General features: G+C 50.8%; 1 protein-coding gene across 1 annotated transcript; it reads right to left on the bottom strand.

The window, feature by feature from the left end:
- Positions 1-3,506: 3,506 nt before the first annotated feature.
- Lrrc10b (leucine rich repeat containing 10B) lies at positions 3,507-5,675 on the bottom strand. The gene has a single exon (XM_059248466.1). It carries the CDS (start codon positions 5,474-5,476, stop codon positions 4,598-4,600), a length of 879 nt encoding a protein of 292 aa, XP_059104449.1. The 5' UTR covers positions 5,477-5,675; the 3' UTR covers positions 3,507-4,597.
- Between the last annotated feature and the right edge of the window lie 12,368 nt (positions 5,676-18,043).

The raw sequence follows: 18,043 nt of genomic DNA, 5'->3' as shown, positions 1-18,043 counted from the left end.
GCCCTCTCTCTTCCTCCAAGGGAAGCAGCAGCGGGGAGTGGGGAGAATGGGGAGTCTGGGGGTCTCTCCACTCACTTTGTCACCTCTGGGACTTGATTTTTCACCAGTGGCTCGGGCCTGCCTGAGCTTCCTCTCAGATCTAGACTGTCATCTCCACACCCACCAGAGAGCATTGCATGTCCTGGGTCAGGCCTACAGTCGTGCTTAGAAGTAGTCAGCTCTCCTACAGCTCTCCAGTGCACTCCCTCTCTTCCCAGAGGACCCTTAACACCATCCCTGGTAGGCAGGAAAGGCAAAAGTGGGGTCCCCAACCATCACCTCACCATCACTTGCTCAGCTGCTGTGACTTGGGGACAATGTCTCCTTCCGGGTCCTGATGAGGAAAGAGAAGATTAGACTGAGCTCTAGGTCAGCCTACTGGACCTGTGGCCTTTCTCCAACCTGTTGTCTAAGCTGACGCTCTATGGTTGGGAAAAAAAACATCTCTCCAATCTAAAGAGCCCCATTGGCAAGTTCCAACCTGAGAGTCTGAGAGATTGGACTCCAGTGCCCTCCCGTCTGTGGCTCTGGCAAGCCATGTCCTTTGCTGGGCCCTCGGGTCCTCTCTTCACAAAGAAGCAATAATTTCCTAGCCACTCCCTGCTCGGTCCAGGGCAGCTGGCCTGCCAGTTCTCAGGGTACTGCAGAAGGAAAACGATATCTGCTTCAGATAGACACTAAGGGAACCCCATGTCATGGGCCCTGTCCCACTCTGGAGTGAAGAGGGTCACATAACCTCTGTCCCCCCACATCTGGGGCCAGCAGCTGCCTCCTGAATCTGTACTAAGTCCCCCTATTCTGAAGCTTCCCACCCTTCCTGCTTCTGCCCCTTCAACTTCCTACAATATGGTCTAAACTTCCCTTTGAAAAGGTGTCTGCAGGCTGGAGTGTAGCTCAGAGGCAGAGCGCTTGCCTAGTGTGCACATGCGTATGGGAGGGGGTAAAACGCAGCTTCGTTTGGCTTCTATTCCAGGGGTTGGAGGGAGTCCTGGGGTCAGGTAAGTAGCTTCAGGGGAACCCTAAACCAGCCTGGGTTTGGTTTAGCTTCTCTTTGGGAAAGTGAACCCAGGAAACAGCTTTAGCATAAGTATTTGCAGAGCAGAGGTGCCAGACCCTGGCCACTGGCACGGGGCCTCTGAACTTTGGGCTTACTCTCTCTGCCTGCTCTGAGCTACCCATCCATCCCTTCATGTGCCTGAGACCACTTTCTCCTGCAAGTCCCTCCCAGATACACTGCTTCCGAAGGTCTCACTGGCCTTCCTGAATTCTGGGCTCTCCTCTCCCTAAGATCGACAGCCCAAAGAACAATCTGAACATGCTTGATGCTCCATCCTGAGCCGCCTCCCCCCCCATCTGTTTCTTGTGAAGTCATCCCCTCCCCGTGTCTGGGTCCTGTGTGTGTCTGTGTATGTGTCTGTATGTGCACACCTGTGTGAGTGTGGCGTCTCTTAGATTGTGAGCCCTTGGGCAGGGTTCCCTGTCTGAATACACGTCCTGTGTGGCATGCCTGGCTGTGGTAATAAATGTCCATCTTCAGAGTCACAGTGCCCCGATGTCTTGGGGAAGCTTTGGGAGAGACGTCAAAGCTGGTGTGGCTGCATGGAGGGAGGGGAGGGGTTTCTGGGGAGAGTCTCCAGTTCCCAAGCACCCCATTTTCCCCCTTTCCCAAGCCCTTGCAGGGGCAGTAGCTAAGCTAGGAAAGCTACCCTGCCTGCCAGTCAAGCGGTCAGCTGACCTGGAGGCTTGGGAACCAGTCAAGAGACTTGAGGGTCAGAGGGGAGGAGACTGGCTGTAATTCTCATCCATCTCGCTTGCCAGCCAGCCAAGAATGGAGTAGCTCTCCCGTAGTGTGTGTGAGCTGAGCACTGGGTTAGGAGTTCACAAATAGGCCAATGGGCAGATCACAGACCCTCTTCAACCTGTTCCTTGCTCTCGTGTTCCTTTAGCCTTTCCTCCTGCTCTAACCACCAGCCCTTGTGGCCTCTGCCCTGGCCTGACACACACCCGGCTCCTTACAGCTTTCCTGTCCTACTCCCCTTTTGCGCCCCCTCTGACTACCCTGAGACTGTGTGGGGACTGTAGATGAGACCACAAGTGTCACACATCTCTTCCTTCTCTCCAGGGGCCAAGTAAGGGTGGAGGTGATGTTGGGACCCCTCACCCAGTGCCTTCACCACCACCAAGGGGTGCTGTGTCAGGGTAACGGGCAACACTCCTTCCTCCCCCAGGTGCCTCATTTCTTCAGAGAGATCCATAACACTGCCGTCAGACGGCAGCAGGAACTCTAACCAAACGAACTTTCCAGGAGAAACTGCATCTGCTCCAGACAGCCTCAGTAGCTCACGCTTGGTTAGTAAACAGCCATAGTTAAGGGTGCCAAGCTGGACAAAGAAAAAAAAATGGGGGAACCTGAACACCTCAGGGTGGCCCAGGGGAGTCCACACTCTAGGGCATTGCCCAGACTATCTGGCCTCAGGTGAGCCAGGGCAGGGGAGCAGAAACACCAGAAGGAAACCTGAGCTGTAGGTCCACACCAAAGGACAGTGGATACACAGTGAGCCGAGGGTTGGGCTGGAGCATCGGACCAACTCCTCAGCTACAGATGGTGAAACTGAGGCCCAGGAGACCAAGACTTCATCAGGATCACTCAGCCAACAGCTGAAGTAGGAAGGGGCCAGACCTGGTCCCCAGGGGTTTCCCCTGTACCTGACAAGTTCTGGGTTAAGAGGTCAGTCCCCGGTGGGCTGAAACACCCACCCACCCATCTGATCACCTCTCCTCCCAAATCCTTACCCCCAAGTTGTCAGGTTCCAAGAAGGCCCAGAGCCCCAATGGCACCTCAACAAAGGGGTCCCGCACTGGTCTTACTCCTTGTAAAAGAGGCAGCTTCCAATCTCCCCACTTTCTCACTCTTTCTATCCACAGTCTTATCTCACTCCAGATCCATGCCCAGCCTCCTCCTTACCCAGAGCCCAGCTACTGGGCTGAGCCTGACCTTTTGGCCTCATATGACATCAGTCCTCATTGCCATGGTGACAGAGGTCAAAACTGAGGGAACTCAGGCTGAGAAAGGCAAAGGAGAATGGAGCAAGTAGAGTCACGGAGTGAATGGGAGAGGCCAGTACTGGGGAGAGAGCAGAGAAAGGCCGGCCCCGCTGGTGCGAGAGCCAGAACCTGAGACCTAAGCGGCAAAGGACCCCCACAGCACCACCAAGGGTGGGGTGAGCCCAAAAGGGGAAGACCGCACCCCAAGATGCCAGACCTCCCCCCCCCCCCCCCCCCGCTTCAGGGAGCCGATGCCGTTTCTTTCTGCAGCCTGCACTTGTTCCCCAGACAGGAAGGACACAACAGTTGGCCGGGGTCATTCTGACACAGAGCCGGGGCACGAGGGTGGGGGAGGTGCACCCACAGCAGTGGAACTTGGTGCTCCCGGGCTTATAAATAAATAGACATGTGGGAAACACACATTCTCCAAGAAATATAATTTATGTTTACAACCAGTTTTTTTTTTTTTCTTCCTAAAGAAAACACTACCTTCTGGGGCTCCAGCCCCTGACAGTGTCCCTGAGTGTCCTCGGGCCCCTTCCTCCTGTTATTGCTTGGATCTGGCCCTGGGAATTGCAGAGCCTGTCTCCTCACCCCCTCGGAGGCTGTCCCTGGTGACGGAGGAGAGGCACATGGTGCCCGTCCAGTGCCCCACGCCGTGCCAGCCACCCTGGCTGTGCCCATGTAAGGAAATGGAGAGTGCCAGCAGTAGAGAGGTCCTGAGCAGCCTCCGGGAGTGAAGAAGCCCTCTCTCTTCGGGCCAGGAGGCCCTAGAGGCACAGTGGCTTCTTTTCAAACTTGGCAACTGAGGGCACAGGCTATATAGGAGAGGGAAGATCTCTTTGCCCAGCAATCTTTCAACACATGCTGGGAGAAGAGATCAGAGGGAAAGGTGGGTGGAGACCCTGTCTTCCTCTCGATACAGATATCGGGGACCTGGTGGAGAGCTGAGGGAGGCTAAGGTGTTAGGCCCGAATCTGTGTCCTGCTTCTGTCCTGGACAGAGTCCCTATGCCCTACCTCTGGCCAGAACCAATACCCTCCCCCAAACACACACACACACACACACACACACACACACACACACACACACACACACACACAGGGAAAGTATTGCCTCCATACAGTCCACCCCAGAAGTAATGGCTCCAGCAACAGCTAGGGTAGGCCTAGGAGATCCAAACCCCAGATGACAGTGATAGGCACCCTGGGCATCCAGTGTCAGAGTGGGGATGATTCTGTGGATAGGAGTGACCCTGGTTCCAGGTGAGAACCAGCTCATCTGTTGTACCATCAGTGGCTCTATCCCAGACTTCTTGGTCTGAAAATTGCCCAGAGGTCTGTCCAGGGAGTCTTTCTTACTACCCAGGAGTATCTGAAGATAGCCTCAGGCCTGCCTTCACTGCCTTCACTGCCCCAAGCAAGAGGCCCAGCGGCACCCTATATCCAGACAGCCACGGCCTCCTAGAGCCCCTCCTTCCAGAGTGGCCAAGGCCATCACTCAAGGCAGAGGCTCAGGTGCCCAATCCTGGAGGGGCTTCCAAGGCTCGGAGGCTGTCCCTGGCAGGCCCCAAGGCCCTGGGTCCTGAGCCTCCTATGAGCAGGTCTTCTTCCTCCTCATCCTCAAAGGCCCGGACTGGACGCCGGGGTGGCGGCCGCGGAATGGGCTCATCGCGCTCAGCCATGCGCTCGACGGCGCCCTCGCCAACTAAGAAAACAGTGTCTGCCACGCGCGGGGGTCCAGTGACCGGGTTGTGGTCGTAGGAGAAAACTCGCAGCGCGCGCAGCGGGTGCAGGTCGGGGAAGCCGCCCAGGCGGTTGCGGTCGAGGTCGAGGATGTGCAGCCGGCCCATGCGCAGCAGCGCGGGCGGGAACTCTTCGAAGCGGTTGCCGTAGAGCCAGAGGCCACGCAAGCCCGTCATGCGCGGCAGCTCCGCCGGCAGCGCGCGCAGCCGGTTGTCGCCCATCTGCAGCGATTGCAGCGCCACCAGGCGCAGCAGCGGCCGCGGGAAGCGCCGCAGGAAGTTGCCCTCGATCCAGAGGCAGCGCAGGCTCTGCAGCTGCGCAAAGTCGGGTGGCAGCGCCAGCAACCGGTTGCCGCCCAGGTAGAGACGCGTGAGGCGCGGCAGGCGACACAGGCCGTCGGGCAGGCGCTCCAGCTTGTTGAAGTCGAGCGCCAGGATGCGCAGCTCGCGCAGCTCCTCGATCTCCTCGGGCAGCTCGCGCAGCCCGGTGCCGCTCACATACAGCTTCTGCAGGCGGCTCAGCGCGCACACGGCGCTGGGCAGCCGCCGCAGCCGCCGCCCGCTCAGCTCCAGCTGCTGCTCGCCGCTGCGCAGCTGCTCCTCGGCGTCCGACGGCAGCTCGTCCGGCGTGGACTCCGCGATACCCATGGTCACGGGCCCCGGCCCGGGCCGCCGCTGCCACCACCCGGCATCGCCCCGCCCCGGCTGCCCCGACGGGGCCCGGGCCGCTGGACCTCGGGGGCCCCCCGCCCCGGCCTGCCTGTGTGCCGGGAGGGGGGCCGTGCCGGGAGGAGGCGCCCGCCTGGGCCCCGCCGCCCGGCACCGCGTTCGGCCGCCCGCCCTCTGGCCTCCCCCGCTGCCTCCGCCAGAGGCCGACTGGCTCGAGTTCGAGCTGACTCGCAGCTTAGCGACCCGTCGCCTTGGCAACCCCCGACGCGAGTGCGGCTGCCAATGAGGCAGAGGGAGGGCGGGGTGGGGCGGGGCCAAGGCGGCCTGCAAGAGTGGGGTCCCGAAGCTGAAGCGGGTCCCCAGCTAGCTAGCCCTTCCCGGAGCTAGCGCGAGCCGAGGCAGCTGCTGAGCGCAAACCTAGCACAGGGCTAGCGCTGAGCCCCGACGTCCGACACTATCTACACCTGCCTCAGCGGGCCATTTGATATAGCTGTGTGTGCCTCAAGGCTGGTGGGCCCAGGAGAAAGGAACCTGGGACTGAAGAAATGGAGGATGGATACTGGAGGAGGACCTGGAGGAGAGGTTACTTGCTTTTTCGTTCCCGTCCAGCAGCGTGTTACCAGTCGCCCAGTGGAGGGGGGTGGGGAGGGCGCGGTCACTTCAAGTCTATCTTGGACTAACTAGGAACAATGCTGTGTTCTGGCCTTTTTTAGATCTGAGGATTTGCGGGACTATGCTTGACTCCGCCCTCATCGGGTTCCGCCCGCTGCTGGTGCTTTCCCACTCCAAACCCGCAGCTCCTATCTGGGCCCCTCCGAGGATACCCAAAGTCTGTGTGTAGCTGGGGTGGGCGGAGGACTGGAACAAGTGACCACCTTTGAGTGCCACCAACGATAATCACCTTGGTTCTGTGACTCACCAACAGCCTTTTGACCCGCCTCCTCCCCTTCCACTCTGCCAACGCTCCACGTGCACGGCACTTTGCTAAAAGCTACTCCCCATATTTTAAAGCGATTGGACTTAAGCTGGTTGACAAAAAAAAAAAAAAAAAAAAAAAAAAAAAAAAAAAACCACGGCGTTCGTGTGACTCGAGAGCCCCAATTCCTAACCATATAACTTCCCAGTAAAAGAAAACACATCGTTCCACCCCACCCCTCCGGTGAATTTTTCCTCAACAGAGTTTCTGACTCACAATACAAAAACCAGGAGAAAGGAATCAGTAATCAGAAACGAGGAGGAAAGCAGCCTCCAGGAATTAGGCAAACCTTCTAGAGGGTTGCGCAGCAACCTAGGAACTCAGTCAGCAGACCTCACACCTCCTCCCCTTGCCTTCTCTGACCCGGCAGACCTTAGTGTCCTCCAAACCATCCCTACTGCCACGACGATTTTAACATTAAGACAGTGGAAGGAAGACACATTGATTCACCTCTATAATCCTAGCTGTCAACCAGCCTGAGCAACAACATACAGCAAGAACCCAGGTGTGGTGGCTCAGGCCTGTAGTCCTGGAACTTTCAGAGCAGAAATTGGAGGATTTTCGCAAGTTCAAGTCAGCCTAAGCTATATAGTGATTTAAGGCTAACAGGGTTCACAGAAAGCCCTTGTCTCAGATTGGAGGCAATGAAAGGGGGTTAGGGTGACTCACACCTGTCACCCCTGCTATGTTAACCAGACTGGGCAGCATAGCAAGAACCTATCTGAAATCTAAAAAATAATGCTATAAAGAAGGAAGGGCTTGGGACATCCTTCGGTGCTATTGAGTGTATTTTGACAAATGTGTGTACCTATGCTGTCACCGGCTCTCCCACCCCCCACCACCCAACCCCCTCCACCCCCTGCCACCCCTCCACCCCCCACCACCTTGTTTAAGCTTTTGTTCCTTTGTGAGTCTCGCATAGCTCAAGCTAACCTACACCTCAATAGGTCACCAGGTCACCAAATTTCTGGTCCTCCCACCTCCCTAATGCTGGGATTACAGGTGTGCACCACTGTGTTCTGATTATATGGTGTTGTGGATCAAACCCAGAGCCTTGAGCATGCTAGGCAAAGCGCCCTACTGACTGTGCTACATCCCCAGCCCTCATGTCCCATTTCTAAAGTTCAAAAGTTCCCTCACACCTCTTTCACATCCCAGAAGCAACTTTGATCATGACCTCTATCATCAGGGGTCAGCTTGGCTTGCTTTTGAATTTCCTAGCGATGAAACCATCCAGCAAATCCTTTTTTCACTCCTGGCTTCCGTTTCTCTGATCCTTATAGATATTTGTTAGCTAAAGGACCAGAAGGGCAGAGCACCAGTGGTCTTCAAGCAAGGGTTTCTTGGGGTGAGCAGATACTGGGAGACACAGACAGAAGCATGCTGTTACTAGGAAACAGCCATGTACTAATAAAATTATGTGAGGACCACAGCCAAGGCAAGGGATCCATGTCCAGAAAAAGCCAAGCCCAGACATCAGACCCCAGAGGGATAGATTCTCATCCCCAGCTAGATAGGGTTCAAGTTCCTCAAGTTCCTAGACAATGTTAAGTCCCAACCCAACACTCTTCCCTTCTCCTTACTTGAGAGGATTTCTCAGAGGAGGTGGGCACTCACATACCAGAAATCCAGGGCAGACCCAGCCATGTTGAGTATCTCCCAACCCCCCACATCCCTTCAGCATCTTTACCAAGGGACATTCGATGTGGAGGAGGGAATCCAGTCAGCCCACCCTCACCACATGCTCAGGTTGGCACTGCCGCACCAGGCAGGCAGCCCTCCTGGACTCTGTGGGCATCCCAGAAGCCCCGTGAATGCCTCCACTCCAGCACCAGCCAGGCATTGCTCCTGGAGTTAGGAGCATGGAGGCCAGCCCTCCGCTTCCTCTAGGTCTTTTTCTTGTTCTGGGTAGATCCTGTACCTTTACCTCCCACCAGGCCCTTCTCAGTGGGTAAAGGTAAAATGTGCTGCTGCGTTCAGGGCCCACGCAGACTGGCGGTGAAGCAATCATCTCAATGAGTCATGCTGGCACTGCAGGAGCCCGGTCCCTGCTGAGGTGTCACTAATGAATTAGCTTCATCCCAGCATGGGGCCCCTCAGCCTTTCCCCACTCCTCAGAGAGCAGGAAACTGAGACCTGCAAGGAGGAGCCAGGGCTCTGATAGCGCTAGGTTCCAGCTCAGACACAGCTATGCCCTCTGTTCACACACACTGCAAAAATACCCAAGGGCAAGTCCCCAGGCCCTCAAAATGGACTCTATTGCCAACCACCAGCTATAATAATCTTATTCCCCCGTCAAATCTATATGAAGGTTTTTTTGAATATGAAAACAGCTCAGTGCTCTCGGTGATAAATGTCTCTGTACCCAGTCTCCAGCATTCACAATTGTTCACATTTCTTATGCTTGTTCTAAATCTGTTTTCTTTGAAATAAAAGAAGGAAAAACTGACAAATCACACAGAAGAGGGCTTTTGTCTCCCCTTCTGTGTCCCTGTAGGTACCTCTCTCCTGCCGACCCTGCCTAGGCTCCCCTTGAGTGTTCCTCCCTGCCCTGAGCCAGGACCACTGGCTGCTTCCTGAGACTTATAGTCCCAGAATGTCACATTCCATGAGGTTCTTAGAAAGCAAAGACTCCAGCTTATTAGAACCAATCAGGAAATGTCAGGGCAAGGAGAGGGCTGGTTGCCTCGTGTGGGGGTGGGGGGGGTGGGGGGGTATGCTCTTAATGTCTGCAAGAAGCCAGAGACCCTGGCTTCCAAAAGCCCTGCAGAAGGGACTCACCCACTGCTGTGTTCATGCACGGGTTCATGATCTCCTGAAGATCTCATCTAATTCTCTCATTGGGGAAAGGAGAGTGATGGCTTCTTCATGCCCCAGGGCTGTCCCCTTACCTGGACCAGCCAGAATCTAATTCTCCATAGTCTTTAAGGTATACATTCAAAATAGCATCAAATACCTGCTTCGAGGCCTGGGCACTGGGGATCGCTATGAATGTACACACCAAGGCCAAAGTCTGTGTCTCTGAGGACAGTATTCTGCCAGTGGAGACAGTCAACTAAAAGGGAGTTGAATGGTGGTCAGGTTGTGGGGGAAATGAAGCAAGGACTGAGGAGGAGGAGGAGGAGGAGGAGGAGGAGAAGGAGGAGGAGGAGGAGGAGGAGGAAAAGAGACGAGTGGGCTGCCGCTGACAGACACCGGAGTGGCCAAGGGAGGCTACTATAAGAGAGTAGCGTTGAGCCAGGACAAGAGTAAGTCAGGAAGATGTGCACAGGGGTGCATTCCTGAAGGGGGTCAGTGGGGTTAAAGTGGGTCTGAGATTTGCAGAGCAGGGGCTTTCTGGGGCCTTGGAGCTACCAGGGTGTGGCTGCAGGTGAGGCAGAGGGGGAAGGTGAGGAGGCAGCACCTGCTTTGGGTGTTGACTTTGAATCCGAGGTCACTGAGCTACTCGGAGCAGAGATCGTGCATTTGAACAACAGCTGCAGGAGGAAGCCTGCACGGCTCCCCCTCTCATCTTGCTTCTCTCCCACACGGTAATGAACGTTGTCATTTACCGAGCACCTACGGGCTGTCTAATTTACCCTTCACTGCCGATCCACCCGGCAGGTACTGTATCCCCCACCACCCTCCCACTCCACAGATGAGGAAACAGATTCAGAGGGTGTAAGCAGCTTGAGCAAGGTCACACAGCTGGGAAGAGGCCAAGCTGAGATGCAGATCCATCTTATTATGAAGCCAAAACTTTTCATACCTTGGATCTTGGACTCGGTTGGCTGAGAGAAATCAAAGAAACCACTCAGTGTGCCCAAATGCTTGTCCTCAGCCTGAAAACATTTCCAGGAGTGCCCCACTTGAGGATGTTGCTGTAGCTGGAGAGGACAAGAGTGGCCAAGAAACACCCCCACTCCCTATCGCAGCATGAGGACTAAGTGCATTTGTGGGACGGGGGGGGGGGGGGAGAGATCCTGCAGGTGAGAGAAAAGAGTCTCAAAGCAGATTCAAGAGAACAAAGAGGCCCCCAAGTCCAGAGGACCCATGTTCAGGGTTTCCTGAGAGCAAATCACAGGCAGTCCCTAGCCTACTGTTATCCCAGAGCCCTGAGGTGCATGGGAAAGGAGTTCACAGGACTGGGTCCGTCTCTGCCACGCCTCTCCTCCAGTCCAGTGAAACGTGAACCCAGACGTGGCTTGCGGATCACATTCCGTGGAACCCTAGTGCATGGTCACCTGCCTACACCTTCCACCCCACCCCATCCCCGGAGACAACAGAGCTGCAGCAACAGAGATCAGAGTGTGATGAAGGGGAGTGGTGGGCTTGGTGGATCCCGGCTATCACGGTGGGACCTAGTGGGCCGCCATGTTGCAAAATGGGTTCCTGACCAGGTGACCCTGTCAGGGGTTGCTGGATTGAAGGTTGTTAAGGATGGGAACTCTAGGAGCACCTGTCCACTTGAGCTCCTCGTTCCCGCTGAACCTCAGTCCTTACACCTGGAGAACGAGCCAGAACTGAGTGCCAGACCGAGAGGCACTTGCCTTGTCTTAAAATCGAAAAGGCATCAGTTGGTGAAGTACTTGTCTCAAAACCATGGGGATCAGAATCTGATCCCCAAAACTCATGTAAAAAGCTGCTTGGTGACATGTGCTTCAAACTCCAGCACTTGGAGAGGCAGATGAAGATTAGGCCCTGGGGCTCATGGGCCATCCAGGCCTAATGGGCAAGTTCCAAGCAAGTGAGAGACCCTGTCTCAAAAAACAAGGCGGATGGCCTCTGAGGAACACTACTCAAGTTGTCCTTTGACCTCCAAAACCACATATGCACACAAGTGCACTTGTATCTACACACACATGAATACATGAACAAGTACAGACACACACACACACACACACACACACACACACACACACACAAGAAAATATAAACAGTAAGAGTGAGGCCTAAAAAAAACTGTCCATAAGTAAAGTAAATAACATTTTCATGCAATGTGTGTGTCGGGTGCACACATCTATGCACAAAGGTCAGAGGAGAACTTGATTGTCCTACTCTAACGCTTCCTTCCTTTTTCCCTTGATACAGGACCTGTCACTGAGCCTGGTGGTCAGCAAACCCCAGTGATCCTTCTGTCTCCATCCCTCAGCTTACCCCAGCTCTGAAGTTACAGGTGCATAGATCCATACCCACGTTCTTATGCAGATTCTGGGTTCCCCCTCTCTTTCCCTCAGTCTGTCTGTCTCTCTCTCTCTGTTTCCCTCACCCCCTCTCTGTTGTGTGTGATATGTGTGTATATAAAGGATACACGTGAGTAGTATTTGTTCATGTGGGTGTGCATGTATGCAGAGGACCACAGCTGATGTTGGGAATTCTCTTTGTTTACTCCTCCTCTTTATTCAATAAGGCAAGGTCTCTCAATCAAGCCCGGAGCTTCCCCTGGGGATTCTGTGTTTCTGCCTTCTGAGGCTTCATTTATGGGGTGGGGGGGGGGAGGGCAGGGGGATCCACCCAGCATTTATCTAAATTCTAAGGATCCAAACTCTGGTCTTCGTGCTTGTGAGGTAAGTGCTTTAACCACTGAGCTATCTCCCTGCCCCTAACTCTAGGGGTTTGAACTCAGGACCTCATGCTTGGTCGGCCGGTGCTCTTACCTGTTGAGCCATCTACTAACCTGATTTTTGGCACTTTCTAAAGTGTGGTCTCCTTCTCCCCCTCCTCCAGTCCACAAAGGGCAGAACCACTCTGCCCTGGGGGATCTACATGAAGCTAAGGGCTGGGTGGCTGGTCAAGGGAGGCATTAACTCAAAACCAGCGGTTCCTCGGAAGACACTTTCCTCCAACCACTCCCCTCCATTCTTAAGCCGAGTTGGCTTCCCAGCCTGCTACTCTCCAGGGCAACCAGAACAAAGAGGCAAATCCTCGGCTCAGAGTTGCAAAAGAGGCTTTGAAATCCAGAGCTGAGACTACAGAGTCTTACAGCAGCCAGGGTTTGAATGAGAAAAAGAATTTTGTAGGTCCAAAAGCCTGCCTTTGAACTTGAAGAGCAGACAGCTGATGCCCGTAAGCTCTGGAGAGGGATGGCATGCATCATCACAGAAGCCAAGATTCTACCCAGAAGACTATTCAGGCTGGACCTGCAGGTGAGAGGGAAGGAAAGGAGCCCTGACCTCACAGATGCCAAGGAAGGGGGCCTAAGGGGGTAAGAAAGAAGCCACATCTGTACGGGGGCCCACCAGCTAAACAGGGCACCAGTTCTGAGGCCTGAGATTGTGACCCGCCTCTGCCTATCACAGAAGCCTTGGAGCAGAGGCAGAGGTAAGCTAGCTCTCCCCTGATTCTTTCCCCACCAGTGTCAAGCAGATGTTTCTGAAGCTCCAAGATGGGGATAGGGGTGTCAAGGCCCCGTGTGGCAGGCTCAAAGGGGCTGAGAAGCAGAGGTCATAAGCCAGCTGCAGGGGTGGTTCTGTGACCCTAGAAATCACGGGCCAGGTTATCTGGGCAGTTGGAGGAGGATGGGTCACGATGAATGACACAGAGACAACAGTCAGATGTGGTGGCACTCACCTGCCATCCCATCAGTTGAGAGGTAACGGCGGAAGGATCAGGAGTTAAGGCCAGCTTTAGTGACATAACAAGTCTGAGGCTAACCTGATATACATGAAACCCTGTCTCAAGAAAGCCCAAACTGGGCCAGGGGGATAGCTCAGCAGATTAAAAAAAAAAAAAAAAAAAAAAAAGAAGAAGTACTCACCTTGCTTGCCTGACTCCATAAGGTTGATCCCAGAGCTACAAAGGTAGAGAGACTGCAATATTGCTCTCTGACTTCCATGTGCCGTGATACACACCACACACAAACACACACCATGCAGATGCACACATATTCACTAATAACAATAATTTTTATAAAGATTTATTTTATGGGTATGAGTGTTTTGCCTGTATATATGTATGTATGTATGTATGTGTGGGAGTCCACAACTGACTCAGTTTCCCATTTTGAATCTGAAGTCTATTCTGAGTCAATAGAGTTCAGGCTTGCTTGCTCCAGGGCTGTGAGAAAGTCCTGATTAGCCCACAGGAAGGAACATACTATTTAGCTATACACAAGGTGCTGACACCAGCCAGAGGCACATCCAGATAGAAAATGAAACTACCTGCTCCTTGACGCAAGGACAGGATAGATAGTGGCTGAATGCCTGGGCTGTGCATTGTTCTACTTCTGTCCTTCAAGACTGTATATAAGCTGGCTGTGAAATAAACTCAGGGCTGTCTGGCATTGACTGGCAGTCCTCTCGACTCTGTTCTGTCTTCTTCATTGTTTCTACAGTCCACACACCTCCACCCAGATACCCAGTGGACTCACCAGGAGGTTCCGACAGGTAGCACCTGCTGTGGGGGTTGGGCACCAGGGATTTCATGGTGGACACCACAGGAGAAAAAGGAGTGCACTCAAAAAAGGTGGAAGCCGTGGTAAATACGACTTGAGAATAAAAGTGATAAGTGTAAATAAAAAAGCGGATGAGCGGTTTAAAAAAATTGAGAATAAGTGTAAAAAATAAGTATGGGTCAAGGAAATAGAAAACAGCTGTTCGCGCATTTACTTAAAGATATCTTAAAGGCTAGAGGTACCAAAGTAGGAGGTCAGCAACTGTGTAAATTTTTAGAATTTGTAGAAAAGATTTGTCCTTGGTTTCCTGGGCAGGGTTCCTTGGATGCAGATACTTGGAGACGTATTAGAGTTAAAATGCAGAGGTATTATGATAAGCATGGTCCAGAAAAGCTTCCAACAGATGTCTTTAGTCTCTGGACACTTATTCGGGACAGTTTAGATCTTTGTCCTGACAGACAGAAAATGTTTCCTGAATCAAGTAAAATGCAAACTAAACATTCTGCTCTGCCAGAGAGATCGCTTTATGCAGATGCTTTCATAAAGTTATCTGATGATAATGGCCAGTTAGATTCTGGTATGAGGCAGAATTAGAGGAAGAGGCTGCTAAGCATTATAATGAAGATTCTCCCCCACCTCAAGATTCTCCCCCACATCCATTCCTGACTATGAATGATTTCTCTGGAAAGATTAAGCAGGTCACTACTTCAAACCATTAGCCCAGTGTCTCACTTTCAAATCTGTTCATAGCTGGCGGGTAAATGTAGATGTGAGCACTCTTTGTCTTGGTCTGTGTTCTGACTGTTACTATGTTACTGTTCTGTTCCATGTGTTTAAGGGCACTGGGTCACCCGAATGAACTGAGATAAGCAGGTAGCTCCTGCCAGGTGGGGCTTGTGTACTGCAAGAGAAGCCGTCTGTTAGATGAGGCCATCGTCTCAGTGCTGATGTACCAGTACTTGGCCGTCTGTGTAAGTCTTACTTGTTTCTGTCTACTAACCTCACTCATTTTCCTGGAAGAGAAGGAGAGAGAGGCATGGCAAGGGCCGCCTCCCTCCGAAGCTCTCTTGCTATCAGGCCTGCAGCACTTGTGGAGCTGGTCTTGGCCAGCAAGAGAAGCCTGCAGCCAGTCAGTGTCTCTCAGAGGGTGGGGGTGTGCATTCTCAGAGCAGGAAGGGCAGAGACAGGAGTTACAGGTGAAGTGGCAGGGAGTTTACTGTCTACAACTGACAAGCCGTGCTGAAAGCTGACAGAGAGTCTGGGGTTAATTGTTAATTATTATAGTCAAAGGAGTTAAAAACTTCTTTTTCAGGAACACTGGCAGCCAAGAGCACACTCTGTGCCCACTCTCCCCCTCCCTTCCTTCCTAAGCCAAGTCCTTCTTCACTGTGATAACTTCAAGGTCTCTTCTGCAGGCCAGCAGCTTCCCACCTTAACCCTTCTCTGTCCTGATACTGCTTGAAAAAAAAATGTTGAATTACCAGCCTGCATACTTTTGAAAAGCTTTGACTTTAGAACAAAAGTCAAAGATACACTATGTTTGGGAGAAATTCTGCTTTTGCTTCCACAGGAAAAGAAAAATTACATGGATTTTGATCATTTGAGTTCAATGGGTTACAAATACTTGTCATCATTTAAGAGAATTGGTTACAAATTATTATGGGTTAAGATTAAAAAAAAACTACTGCTATCTGAAATGGTTCACATTGATACAGGTTTTTTATATTAATAAAACATGTTTTTTGTTATGATATATGCATATATATGTTTCTTTTTTTTTTTCTTTTGGTTTTTTCGAGACAAGGTTTCTCTGTGTAGCTTTGGAGCCTATCCTGGAACTTGCTCTGTAGACCAGGCTGGCCTCAAACTCACAGAGATCCATCTGCCTCTGCCTCCCCAGTACTGGGATTAAAGGCGTGCGCCACCACCGCCCGGCTTCTATTCTTTTTTGAAATGTTATACCTATGCAATGTTCTAAACTGCAGGGAAGAAACCACAAGAAAAAGGTCTTGGATGGAGATTTGCATATTGTTTGAAAAGCAAGAGAAGGCAAAAGACTGGAATAAGGAAAGAAAAGGGGAAAGAGGAATTTGTCTATGTCTGGCTGGTCCAGAAGAGCAAACACAGTCAAAGGCCTGACCTGAAGGCACATGGGAAGTTGTAGAAGACCAGAGGAGATGTGAACACTGCTGAATTTGAAGGGAAACTGTAACACATATTGGGGATTTTACCATATTAGATTAATTCTGGTTGGTTTTCTTCATTTTAAAAATTAGCCGATGATTCTGCCTTTACAATGTTTAGGACATATATTATATCCTAAGGAATTAAAGCCTCAGAAATTGGAAATAAGAAAAGATGAGTTTAAAACTTTGGATGATTTTCAAAAGTTATTAGGGGCTATTCAATAGTTACGATCTTATTTAAAATTATCTACTGGTGATTAGAGCCTTTGAATGATATTTTAAAAGGAGATGATGATTCTAATTCACCCAGACAGTTACCTGAAGGAGGAAGATAGGTTCTTTCACAGGTTGAGAATGCTATTAAATATCAGCAGGTACATTATATTGATTATGATCAACCTTGGCAAGCATATATCCTGCCCACTAGACTTACTCCTGCAGTCGTATTATGGCAAAAATGGTCCACTTTTATGTTTACGTCTTCCTGCTTCATCAGCTAAAGTATTCTATCCATATTATGAAGCTGTAGCATATCTAGTGCACAAGAGTCAAGTTGAATCTAGAAGATATTTTGGCAAAGAGCCTGAGACTATTGGTGTGCCATTCACTCGACAACAAAATTGATAGGCTATTTCAAATTAATGATTCTTAGGCAATTGCTTTTGCTCAATTTTGGGGTTAAATTGATAATCACTATCCTGTTGATCAATTATTACAATTTGCTTAGATGCACTCCTTTATTTTCCCTAAAGTGGTAATGCAAACTCCAGTGAAAGATGCTGCTTTAGATTTTACTAATGGCTCATCTAATGGAAAAGCAGCCTATGTAATCAATGGAAAAGGATATGTAATCTAGACTACTACTGCTTCAGCTCAAGTAGTTTACGAGCTGTTGCTATAGTCTTTCAAGTTCTTAAAGATGGTTCATTTAATTTATATACAGCTAATCATTATATAGAGAGAGCTCTTCAAGTTATAGAAACTGTTTCTTATATTGAAACTACTAATGAGCAAATAAGAACGTTATTTCAACAAATTCAGGATGCCATTCACTTAAGAAAATTGCCATGTTTTGTGAGACGTATTAGAGCACATTCAAATCTTCCTGGTCCATTGGCTGAAGGTAATCCTTTAGCTGATAAATTTACTCAGTTGATTGCTTTATCTCAAGTTGAGCTCGCTCAGGGATCACATGTGTTGCATCATCAAAATAGTAAAAGCTTAAGAAAACAATTTGGTTTAACAAGAAAAACCACTTGTCAAATTGTCAAAAATGTGCTACATGTCCACAATATCTGCCTTATTTTGGAGTAAATCTTTGAGGTCATCTTCCTACTCATATTACAGAGTTTGGAAAATTGAAATATGTGCATGTAACAATTGATACTTATTCAGAATTTGTAATGGCTACTGCTCAAACTGGTGAAGCTACCAAGCATGTAATTGCCTGAAATGTCTCTCCTATATGGGAATACCAAAAGTTATTAAAACTGATGATGGATCTGGATATGTTAGTAAAGCCTTTTATCAATTTTGTTCTCAATGGCAAATTGAGCATAAAACATGTATTCCTTACAATCCTCAAGAGCATAAAACAGGTATTCCTTATAATCCTCAAGAGCATAAAACAGGTATTCCTTATAATCCTCAAGGACAAGGTGTCATTGAAAGAACTCATGGCAGCCTCAAAATACATCTTCAAAAATTAAAGAAGGGGGAATTATACCCTTAGTCAGTCATCACATAATGTATTAAATCATGCCTTATTTGTTTTAAATTTTTTTTTTTTTTTTTTTTTTGGTTTTTCTAGACAGGGTTTCTCTGTGTAGCTTTGCGCCTCTCCTGGAACTCACTTGGTAGCCCAGGCTGGCCTCGAACTCACAGAGATCCGCCTGGCTCTGCCTCCCGAGTGCTGGGATTAAAGGCGTGCGCCACCACCGCCCGGCCCTGTTTTAAATTTTTTAAATGTGGATGCTTCTGTAAAATCTGCAGCAGGTCAGTTTTGGCATGAA

This window comes from Peromyscus eremicus, chromosome 1 (genome assembly GCF_949786415.1).
Source record: "Peromyscus eremicus chromosome 1, PerEre_H2_v1, whole genome shotgun sequence".
In the NCBI taxonomy this organism is placed as follows: Eukaryota; Metazoa; Chordata; class Mammalia; order Rodentia; family Cricetidae; genus Peromyscus; species Peromyscus eremicus.
Note: the sequence above shows the minus strand (reverse complement) of the source record. Positions and strands in the feature narration are given on the sequence as shown.

What these genes read in the sequence shown, in the direction of transcription:
- Lrrc10b (XM_059248466.1), bottom strand. Translation starts at nt 5,476, where the DNA reads ATGGGTATCGCGGAGTCCACGCCGGACGAGCTGCCGTCGGACGCCGAG.